The following is a 12,876-nucleotide window of genomic DNA, read 5'->3' as shown; positions in this document are numbered from 1 at the left end:
TTTCCCAACGGGTTGTTTTGAGCCAGATAGCTTTGCCTCCAGTCCCTGACATCTTCAAACATCCCATTTCTTGTTTTCAACCACAGCCCTATAAGCCTTTCTTTAGAGCATAAATGATGAGCAAGGAGCGAACAACACAAGGAGCCTGAGGAAATACTCCACCCTGCACTGGGTTGAGCTGGTTTTGCTCTTAATGCTCAGATGATCAGCTCCCACTCTCTATAATACTCCTGTTGCTCTGACACAAGCTCTTGGCCACATCATGCTGCTGGCAGTTACAGTGGTGTGAAATTGCCCTTGTGCTGACACTGGTGGTTCTTGGCCTTAGATAGGCTATAGGAGTAACCAAGAAAAGAATATGATCCCCTTCCTTAGAAAAAAAAGTTTAACCTATCTTGAAAGAAAGTAGAGGTTGGGATTATTCGACGGTTTACTCCAACATGAGAAGGGATTTTGCACTGCACAGAGAGAAAGCATTCTTCATCTCACACCATGCTAATACTCAGAATCAGGGCTCTGGCTGATGGAAGGACAAGGGGGTTTGCTTGCATAAACAGAAAAGGAAAACATTTTCTGTCCCTGTGTGCAACAGAACTCAAGAAGTCCATTTTACACCTGCCAGCTTTGTGTCCAGGCTCATAGATGAAGGGAGACTCAGAAGTGGTATAAGTCCATGTTACAGGAAGGAATTGGCATTTCCATGATTAACTTTGGGCTGAATTTGGCCTCCTCTCCAAAGAGAACCAACCATTGCATGCTTCAGGTCAATATGTGAACTGACAGTGCTCCAACACCCTCTGTTATTCCCCACACACCACGTGTAAGGTGTGCCCCTACCTACAATAATTGATCCCTCTGGACACTGCAAGGACATGCACCAAGCATGCCCTTGCAGCAGAGCTCAGCCTTGGGCAGGCTCCTGCCACCTGCCAGGAGCCTGCAGGGCAGAAATGCTTTTTGCACAAGCTCTCCAGCCTCACCAGGAACCCCATGTCTTCTCTCTTGGCACATCAAGCCAGCTGAGGCAGGGATCTGTCAAGTGACCTCATGCAGGGAGGAGAAGGAAGAGGAAGAGGAGAACGAAGAAGTGAGGTTGTCAGCTATCACTTACCAGTGGCTCAATGGCAAAAATGTCATCAGAGAACAGAATGGGGTCTCCTTGCATCTTTGCCCTCTGGCTGTGGAAGGTGCGGGAGAAAAGGGAACGGTATTCTCCGTGAGTGATGTTCTCTCTGCTCTCCATTAGAAAATCACCCACGTTGTCCTTCTTCTGCTGACACAGCCTGCAGCCATGGGGAGAGACAAACCCAGATTATTTAACAAGCCACATATCTGCAGAGATAAGTGTCAGTGCAGGAGCAGCAAAGCACTTGGCAGGAGCAGTAGCAGCTCCTCAGCAAGGGGCTGACCCCGAACCACAAGGCCCAAAGGAACCAGGAGGATCACTTGCTGTTTGCTGGCACAGCAGGCAGTTTTACTCCACACTTACAAGCTCAGGAGAGGTCTTGAAAGCCAGCAGCCCTCAAGAGAACCTCCTGGCTCAAAGCCACTGCCCAAACTGCTGGTGCTCTCATCAGCCTCATGGACTCTCTGTAGCTCAGGAATTTCTGAACCTCAGTGGTTTGTGGCTCTCTGAGGAAATCCAGTTGTTGGAATTGACCCAAAACATCATCCCAATCTGGAGAACAGATGGAACTGGAATGGGAATTGCTAAGCTCCATTACAAGAGAACCTCCTGGCTCAAAGCCACTGCCCAAACTGCTGGTGCTCTCATCAGCCTCATGGACTCTCTGTAGCTCAGGAATTTCTGAACCTCAGTGGTTTGTGGCTCTCTGAGGAAATCCAGTTGTTGGAATTGACCCAAAACATCATCCCAATCTGGAGAACAGATGGAACTGGAATGGGAATTGCTAAGCTCCATTACACTGAAGCCACACATACCCCCAATCTGGAGAACAGATGGAACTGGAATGGGAATTGCTAAGCTCCATTACACTGAAGCCCAGGGACACATACCCTGATGCTGGGGATGGTTTACTTGTCCTAAACCATTCAAAACCACCAATACTCCCCTGATGCCATATGTCAGTTTTACCCTTGGGCAGTGTATGTCACTGAAAAGCATCTTTCAAGCCAACCTCAGCTTCTGCTCATCCTCCTCTTCCTGAGTAGCATCAGCCTTCCACTGGAAGCGGGCTGTGATGTTACTCCTGTTGTGGATGACCACGGTCCTGTGATTTGACAGTGTGAGGTAAGTCTGCTCCACTGTTACAGAGTCCCTGTCCATCCCAATGTTGACATCCACAGCTGTTCCATGAAGGCTCGTGTGGATATCTTTACCTGGAACAATGCAAAGAGGAGTCTTTGCTCAGCTCACTCACCAATGGAAGTACAAGGAACAGAGCAAACTGAAAGGAACAGAAGAAAGTGTCACAGCTTTTAGCGGCATGGGCAGTTCCATGGATCAGTACACTTATCACATCCCATCAGCTCCATGTGTACAGCATGAGGATGTCCTGTACACCACCTTAAACACCATATTTCTGGCTGTGTTTGTAGAGATTTGTCCCCAAGGTGACAGATATGTCCCCAGGGTGACACCCATTTGCCAGATGTGCTCAGGTGACCCACCCAGATCACAGGAATTCTGCATCAAAGTCATTCAGGTGACTCTGAGGAGTCTTGTTCAGTCACAGCTTGTCCAGGGTCTCCTGTAGGCATTCCATGAGTCTCCTGTCTCTTCTGATCTCTTGTTTCTGAGAAGCAAAGATGCCTGGGGGCATGTGGGCAGAAAAGGGAGGCCCAGAGGAATAAATGAAGTGACAGTCCATGGCAGGAGGTGACACAGGTGGAAAAACATGACTCGATACTCTACAACATTCAATATGACAAACCACTACAGAATGAACACCATGAAAACTATCACCATCTCCTTATCTAAACCTACGGCCACAGCAGTCTTGAAATATCTGATATTATTCTAATCACAAAAGCCAAGCTGAAGCATTTCAAATTAAATCAAGGACAGAAAGACAGATTAACAGTGCGGAGCAGCTTCTATATGAAGACTGAATAGGATTCCTCAACCTAGAAATCAAATGGGAGATAAGATGGGAGAGGTTTGGAAAAGCATGAATAGCCTGGGAAATAGGAACAAGGAAAAATTTGTCATGATCTGTCATCCAACAGGAACTCGAGGGCCTGAAAATGTTATTAGATGGAAACTATACATACGCATAGAGGGCAACATAGGAAAAGGGTCAGTGGCAAGACAATGGAGAAACAGCTCGTAGGACAGAGGTGTGCAAGAGACAGCAGGCATCAGAGTGAGTCTGGTAGAGACCTCACACGCCAAATAGAGCACCCTCTAGGAATAAACCTTCACCCATGCATATCCACACTGTAATGGAGAATCAAGGTTCCTCCTTCCTCCACTCAGCAACTCCCAGCAAAACAGGATGCCAAAAATCTCATCCCTGTTTGAGGGGATTCACTTTATCAACCCCCTCAACACCGATCCTCACTTTTCTCTGTGGTAAGGCTGGGAAAGGGCAGGTGCACTTGGAGAGGGAAGTGAGGTGGAATGATGGCAGAGGACTGTCACGGGGGTGCTGGATGAAGAACACCGTGCTGACACCAGGGTGCCCCCCAGGGACGGACCAGCACGCAGCAACACAGCACATCCAGAACAGAGACGGACTCAGACTCGGTCCCTTATCTACCCACTTATGAGCACTGAAACATGCAAAGGACTTGAAAGAACAGTTCCACATATAGTTTGCAAAGCAAGTTCAATTATTCTGCTTGGATGGGTCATGACAAAAGGGCTCTGCCATTTTGAAGGATGCAGAGTATGCACTGTGCAGGGCCCCGCACTCACCTGTGTGGTAGTGCACGACCAGGGATGCAGAGTGATCACCAGTCTGCAGCGGGTGAAATTCCACTGTCACTTGCATGGACTCGCCAATGCTGACAGTCCCCATGGCCGGAGTGGCAGAGAAAGGGCTGCAACACAAAGAGATCAGGACTCTTGAGGGAGATTTGAGGACAACGTTTCTTTTGCAGTGTAGTTCAGTTCAGCTCACTTGTGCAAGCAAGGAGCAAACAAACCACAGTCTGATTACAAGACAGAGAGAACATACAGGATCAGAAACAGCTACTGGCTCACTTCTGAGGAGATCTAGCCTTCAGAAGATCCTGTGGGATAAAATGACCTCATGTCCCCCATATTCTGCAATGAGGCTCAAGGGTCTGACTGCCAGAAATCCCATCAGAGAAGGGTTTGTGAAGAGCACAGAGAGAGAGGGTTAAGAGCTATCTGCAGGCACATTGTGACACCGACTTCCTCAGGAACTTCCCCTTTTCCTTCCATCTATAAGAGATACAAATGTCAGGGCACTACCTGTCCTGTGAGATTACAGCCTAGGAATTAGATAGGGAGAATAAGTCTTCCCTGAAGACCAAAGAATAATTACTGTTTAATTTACAGTGTGGTTGTTTGGGTTTTTTTACCTTGAAAACATCCTACACAAAACAACCCCCCCCCCCCAAAAAGAACATAAACACAGAAACTTCAGAGTATTTAAAATCTGAATGGAAGGGGGAGCAACTTAATTAGAATAAAATGCTGCTTCTATTAAAAAATTTAAATCATCTTTTTGAAATTTTAAACTGGCTTTCAATGGTTCATCATGAAACAGAAGAAATGTCTGATGACCTCAAATCAGATTAGCTTGGACTAACAGGAACAGCACAGGCTGCCCCCAACACAGCTCACATTGGGCATCTGATGAGGGGATCTCCATAAGGCCACATGCTCATAGCCTCCCAGAGAATGGGTCTATTTGGCTGACAGTGGTAGGTAACAATTTCAGAAGGTGTGCATGCTCAGGAGGGTGCAAGTCAGCTATTAACATGTTCCAGCACTCTCTAGGAAATCTGGGAGAGAGAAAGCTCAAAGGTTGCATCCGGCTTAAAACACTAGAAGCAACAGCAGACCTCACATGTCCTGCCCATTTCCAGTTATGGCTGCAGTGCAGCAGCTCTGGTGCCTTTTGGTTACTCTTTACCAACTCTCTCATCACCCACAGCTGTTGCGCACACAGCAAGATGAGCTGCTTTACCTCTCAGTGCTGATGTGGTAATGAGCTTCCAGGTTACCGAGGTTGTGAACCAGCAGAGTCTTCTGGGTGCGGTAGTTGACTGGACAGACCGAGAAGTCCAGCTGGCCAGGGAAGTCCAAGGTGGTATGGGCAGCAATGGCTCGAATTGGCACCACAAACTCTTGCCTTTTAGAGACACAGTGGAGCTCATGAAAATAATCCTGCAGGAAAAGAAACAGTCTCAGCACAGAGCATTTAGCACCATCCCCATGGCAGAAGAAAAACTGCTGTTTTCTGTGATCCTTCATGGGCATCAATTTACCTCTTCCACCCCCAAAATGAACACTAATTTACACCAATAAATTACATTTGAAAGGCACCAATGTACTTTGCAAAGCCTACCTCAGTGACATTAAAGCTCTTGTGTCACTTGGAGAGTACAGAGAACCAGCATCATTTTCACTCTGAATTTAACGATGTTAAATAATTGCTCAGTCCCTCTTAAGGAACAGGGAGCTAGGGAACACAGGGCATTTCCTCTTTACATTTCAATATCCATGCTGTTTGATGATAGGACAGAGCATTAAACTAACTCTAAGCAGCAAAGGGAAGATGAGAAAACAGCTATGCCCAAAGAGATCTTGCACCTCTAGCCTGGTGAAGAAACACCAGCTCAGAGCTCCCTGCAAACCTTGCCTCTCCAGCCAAGTCAGGTGAAGAACTAAGAGGTAGCTAAGAGGTAGCAGGATGCTAGTGGAAGGAGTGAGCCTACCTCTCTTTGGTTCCCTACAAGGCTTCCTCCCTTCCATGCCATGGCCTAAACCCTTCTGTATTAGCAAGCCTCTGGATAACAGCATTGGCCCTTCACATCACAGCACTGAAATCAGTCTTGCTAGGGCCTTAGCACTGATGTTCAAACCTCCAAGCAAAACAGAGCATGTTTGGCATGGAATAGCTGCCAGCAACAGAGCAATCACAGTGACATGCATGAAGATGCAGCCACAGCTGTATTACTGCCCACAGGCTCTGGGGTAACATGTCTGCCTGCAGACATGCCCTACACATGCTCCTTCAGGCAAATGTCCAGGTCACCTGCAGCACACCAACCTCCTGCTGACTCAGGGCACCTAAGCTCAGTGTGCTTGGGCCGGGCTGACTCCCTGCCACGTGCACAACACATCCTCTCCCCTGGCCTGGATTTGCTGGATTGCAAGCAGGCAAAGTCCTCAAGGATAGCACAGCTGCGAGACTGGAGTACAGAGAGTGTTCAAAGGTATCATTTTGCTCCGCCAGTCCAGGGTCAGGCAGGGAAGTGGTTGTGTCGAGGTTTAACACCAGCCAGCAGCCAAGAACTAGCAGCTGCTCACAATCCTTCCTCCCTCCTCCCCCTCCCCCAACCCGGAGGAATGAGGAGGAGAAAATAAAATATGTAGGTTGAGATAAGAACAGTTTAATAATAAAGAGTAGAAGGAGCTAAAATGCTAATGGATAATAAAAAGAAAGTGAAAGGGAAAAAACCAACAAAACAAAATCAGTGATGCACAGAGATGCTCACCACCTGCAGACTGACACAACCCTGCTCCTCCCCCCAGATCGGCCCCCTTTTCTGCTTATATACTGGGCATGACGTTCTATGGTATGGAATATCCCTTTGGTTAGTTCAGGTCACCTGTTCTGCCTATGTTCTCTCCCAGCTTCTCTTGTGTACCTTCTCACTGGCAGAGCATGAGACACAAGAAAGAAAATGCCCTTGATTTAAGATAAACACAACTTAGCAGAAACCAAAACATCAGTGTGCCATCAACTCTGAATCCAAACACCACACTGTACCAGCTACTGAGAAGAAAAAAATTAATTCCATCTCAGCTGAAAACAGCATAGGTTGCCAGATGGGAAAGAGAAAAGCTCCCTGGATCTACTTGTTCCTCTACTATTTTCCATAATAATTAAACCACTTCCACTGAGCCTAGAGATGACTAAACATCTTATCAGCACCTCTCCCATCACTTCCCTACTGTTCCATGTACATCTTCCCTTGTGAATGCTTGGGAAAGCAGCACGAGGGAAAGCCCACCCCATCAGGCCTGGCTGCCCTGGCTGGCAGCACCAGCCCAGGCCAAGGGGTGACTGGCTGAAGGCTGCCTGCCCACAGCCTAGAGCTGAGCTGTAACAGACCGAAAAAAATGTACTGTTTTGTCTTGACAGTGTCTCCAAGTGCAGTGTACCTAGATGTCATCGCCAGCACAATGACTCTCAGGCCTTGCAGTACCAGAGAATTGCTGTCCTGGGACAGGTAGATATGGAGCAGACACAACAGCCTCCTCACGTGAGGAGTTCGGTTTGTGAGAACTGCTGTCACTATCACTCTCACTTCGCCCAAATATCGTCAATTCACCGCAGCAAAGGACTCTGATAAGGACTGAATATTAAGGCCTCTGGGGGGCAAGTGCTGTCACCCTGGTCTACAAACTGCTGCAATTAAGCTGTAAAGGGGAATGGACCTGTAAGCATAAGAGCTGTGAGCTGACAGCCCCAGGCAAGACATCTCCCCTGCCAAAGCAGACAGATCAACTGGATGATGTTGGATCCATAGTGGTGACTATTGTTTGCTTTTTATTATATTCTTTGCATATTTTCTTCTTTTCCGCTTTTTTATCCCTCTCTCGGATGCTAATAAAGCGAGTTACAGTTTTAGTTACCAACATCTGACCTCATCTGTGCCATAATCTTGCTCTGGGTATACTCAGTCCTAAATCCCCTCTGCTTTTGCAGATCTGGACACAAGCTCATGGCACAGGGTGGCTACAACCAGTGTGCAAGGAAAATGATAGCTTTAGATATAATGTTCCTCCAGACTCACCTTGTTCTCATCCGGGGTGAAGAGGATGCGTAAAGTAGAACACATGCCTGGTGGTAGTGTATGGCACACACCATTGGGGCCAACCAACTGGAAATAAGGGGAGTTCTCCAAGGTGACCTTCACCAGCCGAGGAACCTGCAGGAAAGACATGAAACAATGATTTTGCCACTTGTGGAAACAGGAGATGAGACCTGGCTGTACCCTGGTGGCATCCTTCCTTAACCACCTTTTCAAAGCACTTTGACACATAATACACAAGGGTGAAATCGAATCCCATCTGTCTGGGCAAAGCAGCTCAGCCAGAGGCAGTAGAGCAATGCCTGGTGGGAAGAAAGTGCTGAGCAGGTAAGGCACCAGTCATATGGATACAGAGCACCTGAACCAAGTCATCTGCATATTCAGCAAGCCCAAAGAACCTGCTTGCTTCTGGCTGCACATAGCCATGCAGCTCCATTCCACAGAGGAAATGTGCTACCTGAAGGCAAAATAGCACATGTTATCCTGAGAGAAGGAAGAAATTCTCTTCTAAGAGACTGGGTTTGACTGGGGCAGTCCAGCTGCAGGGATACAGTCATGCAGGAGGATCAGCAAGAGGAGACACTGTGGCCTTACTGGAAATTAAAGCAAACCTGAAGAGCAAAAGGAGGAGCATGGCAAGACAAAGAGATAACCCATGAAATAAGGAGATGGCAAAGAGAATTCAAATGGGCTGTAAAGAAGCAAGGAAGAAGCACAAGACACTACAAGGAAAGGCTGGTGCAGAAGATGGGAGCAGTTTCACTTGCCAAAGTGATGGAAAGCCAGATGAGCCCCCAGGCTGTGTCTGTCAGCTGTGAGCCTCAAAGGCATTTTCCACCTGGAGAAACATGTCCAGCACAGACTCAACAGCATGGTTTCGAAGCTAAAAGCCAATCTTTGCTCTCCAGGGGCTTTTGCTGCCTGGTGATTGTGGTCAGATAGCTGCCAGTGCCAGCAAGCCAGACTGCTGAGCATTCCTCCCCCCACCCAGGAGGTCCTGCAGGCACCCGGCTGCCAGTTTCTGCCCTCTGGGATACACAGACATTTTCTAGCAAACAGGTATCAACCCCCGAGTACCAAGTCACATCTCACAAAGTCTAGAACAGGTGATTTTGACTCCCTCCTGTCTCTCTCTTTTCACCAGCCTGCTCTTGGTACAAGCCATATTTGAGTAAATGTTTCCCTGTCTGAAATTCAAAAGGTCTCCATTTTCCACTTTACACTGGAACACAATTGCTGACATGTTTCAACTTTTTGCATCTCAACTTTCTGGGAAATTGCAAAACAATCACAATTTGTTCAAGTGAAGGTGGACAGCGCCAAGAACACATTGCTCTGGGTGTGCTGTGGTTCTCCAAAGGGAAAGCAGAGCATCACATTGTCTTTGGAAAACCTGAGCAGAGCTGAATTAAGTCTAGCAGGAGCCTGAAGTGACACCTAAAGGCCTCCTGCTGCTTCTGCTAAATGACTCTGATTCCAGGACTGTTTTCAAACACATTTACTGCAGTGCCAATGCCACTAATTAAAACTGATTCCAGCATAAAGTGGAGAAGACTCAACACCTGAGCTTTGACTGTGAGCTGCACAGAGGCAACTAAAGAGGCTGAGAGAGGAGAGATTCCTGCCAGGAACCAAGACTAACCAAGGAGCCACAGGACATGGTGCACACTCAAGGCAAAGCATGAAAGCCCTCAGCATTCCCATCAATCCAGGCCTTTCAAGGGAAAGAAGTTACTTTGAGTTAGATACCACCACCACTTACCTTATCCCTGTTCCTCAGAACCAGCGGCATTTCACAGACCTCACCAGGGATGTAGTTCTGAAATAGCACCTCTGCTGGGGCAGGCTGAATCATGGGCTGGTTTGGGTCAGCTGGTGATAACTGGAGAGGCAAGAGAGAGCAAGGAGAGGTTCAGCTGCTGGGAGAAAGATTCATGAGTGAGAATCCTACACTGATCCCCAGTGAAGTAGAGGCTCTTGATAACTACGTCTGCCCAGCTCATGCTGCAGAAACACTACTCACACACCTCTGCTCTGAGCTCATCAAAAGCTGCTGGACCATATCGAGCAGGCTCAAGCTAAGTGGCTCTTTTGGCAGGTGTTTCTTCAGGTTTCCTTCTCCAAAATGCCAGGCAGTGCTTGCCCCCACGTCACAGAACTCCAGGGCACTGGCTAACAGAGCTTGGAGCACTCATGGAGCAAGTGAAGCCCAAGAATTTACATCAGACTCCATGGGAAACAATTTGGGGATGACCTTTACTCTGAGACAGACAGACCAAGTCCCGGACAACTCCAAATATTTTTTCTGATCTAGAGCTATGACAAAAATAAGAAGAGAGCAGTACTAGAGGGGGTAAGGGCAAAAAGAAAGTAACACAGCAATCAGAAGAAAGACAGATGAGGTGAATGCTGGATGGGGAATAAAGTTCAGTTCTTTTCTCAGCACTACTGGGCAACTTGAGTAAGACTAGACTTGGTGTCTCCTTTTTCCACAAGCTTGAAATGGCTGATTTCTTGTAATCTATTATTGTTATCTTATTTAATACCATTGCAAAGGCATGTCTGGAATGATACAACAGCAGCAAATGTTTACAGAGCACAGGCATTATTTGGAGAAAACTCTTCCCTTCTTTGTGTCCCTCTTCAGCTGCACTGTTCCCACTCAAAAGACACAGGCAGGTGTCCTGCGTCTCCACAGCACAGTCACGCTGAAGTGCGTGGCTGCAGCATGCCTCCAGCTATTTGTGCACTCATTTGATGCATTCCCAACCTCCTGTGCTCTCCAGGGCAATCCTTAACCAGTTTGTTACAAGTCTCTTGCTGGCAATTTCCTGCTCAACAGCCTCCCTTACTCATCTGTGCATTTGGACTATGCTTTATACTGAGCAGTCCTCTAAGTAAAGCAGCCTTAAACACACCTCTAAGTAAACCCTGACCCAGAGAAAGCACATCCACTCCCCTCTGCCCAGGGTGAGTACCCTGTGTATCTGGCAGCCTGCAAAATCTAACGCTGTGTCAGGGTCCCACACAAACTCATATCATCAATGCAATTTGTTTTGTTAAATTGGAAGTAATTACTGCAGGCCCTCAGCCTTCAAAGGACACCATTGCCACTATGGAGAAAATCCTACAACCCCAAGCGCTTGATGGTGACCACACCAAAGCAAGAGGTGGCTATTTCAGCAAGAGAATGAAAAATGGCAAGCCTGAGCCCTTGTGTCCTGCTCCAGCCTTCCCCCAGTGTTGTGTTTTAGCAATGGCAGCTGAACTCCAGCAAACCCCACCAGCTTCAGCAGAGCTTATTGGTGTTGTCTTAGCGCAAATCAGGGCTCCAATGTCTTACCAGGGAAATGTTTTGCCTTTGCCCCAGCAAAAGGAACATCACCCCCAGCAGCAGTTTGAAACAAAAGCAGGACCTGGACACTGAGGTATTTGAATGAGGTGAAGGCAAGCCTATCACCAGCACACAACCCCTTCAAATGTCACACCAAACACTAAGCAGAAGGGCAGGAAAAGGCTACTTTGCGATGGGAGGTCTCTCTGATGTCTAGAGGCTGGACAATTGAGGGCAGCTTCATTCCCCGAGTTCCAGCCAACTTCTGCTGGCTTCTGAGAGACATCTCCTTGCTGAAAAGCAAAAAACCGCCCTTGTTCAGAATGTTTTTTCTTGTTCAAGTGCCACTGATGAATAATTTGTGATCACAGCCACTAGGACAGCCATGGAAATTATCTGCTGAAATATTCAACATCAGTAAATTAATGATATGGAGCACACTTGCTCTAACCACAAGGCTGTGTCCCATTATCTTCTCCATGACTTGATGTGACATGTTTGGGGATTTCTGTTCTTTGGGCATTTGTTTCCTCTTTAGTTCCACTGGATTGTGCCAGTGACCTCGGCAGAGAGTGTGGAGGAGTTATCAGAACTCCCCTAACTTCATGCTTGCATAACGCTCCCAACCCACAGTATGTGGAGATGTCACTGCTGGGCAAGTCCAAGGGAAGCAGGAAAGCAGCATTGTGCCAAGGCTGAGGTGCAGAGAAATGGGTCCAAGTTTTAGTTCTCTCTTTTTTAATTGGCACTTGTTTTCTCTCTGTCTGGTCTCACAGACCCCTCAACAGAAGAATACAGAGAGATCTCCTTGACAGAGCCTCAGCACTAGGTCGTCCCATCAAGTGAACTCCAGTCAGCAAAGGGGATGGGAAGGAGGAATTGCCCTGATTCCACTGCTGTCTGTAGGGCTGGATCTGTGCTCCACACAGGAGATATGACACAACAATTGTTTTGGAACCTGTTCCAGCAGGGACCAGCCGAGGCTCTCAAAGCTTCAGGCAGAGTTTGAGCAGTCCTCCATATGCCCAGATGTGGTCAGACCACCACAGGTGAGTGCGCCTACCTGACAGAAGGAATTACTGCCCACACAAAGGGAACAGAAGGAAGCACATGCTCATGCTTCAGCTTTAAATTTGTTTAGCTTGGCTCCAGTGGCACAGCAGGTACTTTAAGTTACAGGTTTCTCTGCCTCTCTTACCAGCCTTGGAGCACAAGGTGTCACCATGTTTCTATGGAATCCAGAAGCCATTCTGGACAGAGGAGTCGTACCAGTGGCAGTGTCTCAGTTCACCTGGAAGGAGCAACAATGGAACTTTGAAAATCCAGAATGCCATTCAGGGCAGACCCAAAGGATACACTGGTGCTGAAAATTTTATATTATTTGAAAGTAGCTAAGTGCTTGTTTGACACAGGTAGCCAGGATTGTTAGGCTGCAAGTTGGACTTTATTTGAACTGTATGGCTCTGCTGTGCAATTCCAAGATGAATCATAGTGAAACCTGGAGCTAACAATTTGAACATTAATAATAGTTAGAAGAGACAACACTGTAGCTGAAATATTAC

General features: G+C 47.4%; 1 protein-coding gene across 1 annotated transcript in view; it reads right to left on the bottom strand.

Annotated features, from left to right (window-relative positions):
• The window catches only part of LOC103802745 (hydrocephalus-inducing protein homolog), a gene marked incomplete at both ends in the record, with an annotated part of 57,224 nt that extends 45,617 nt beyond the window's left edge, over nt 1-11,607 (bottom strand). Inside the window, 7 exon segments of the mRNA XM_009075271.1 lie at nt 1,112-1,283; nt 2,139-2,340; nt 3,881-4,005; nt 5,124-5,323; nt 7,963-8,097; nt 9,743-9,862; nt 11,502-11,607. Of these exon segments, the coding sequence (XP_009073519.1) occupies nt 1,112-1,283; nt 2,139-2,340; nt 3,881-4,005; nt 5,124-5,323; nt 7,963-8,097; nt 9,743-9,862; nt 11,502-11,607 (1,060 nt within the window).
• Between the last annotated feature and the right edge of the window lie 1,269 nt (nt 11,608-12,876).

Source organism: Acanthisitta chloris, unplaced genomic scaffold (genome assembly GCF_000695815.1).
Source record: "Acanthisitta chloris isolate BGI_N310 unplaced genomic scaffold, ASM69581v1 scaffold1020, whole genome shotgun sequence".
NCBI classification, from domain to species: Eukaryota; Metazoa; Chordata; class Aves; order Passeriformes; family Acanthisittidae; genus Acanthisitta; species Acanthisitta chloris.
The sequence above is the reverse complement of the archived record's forward strand: the minus strand, read 5'-3'. Positions and strand labels throughout refer to the sequence as shown.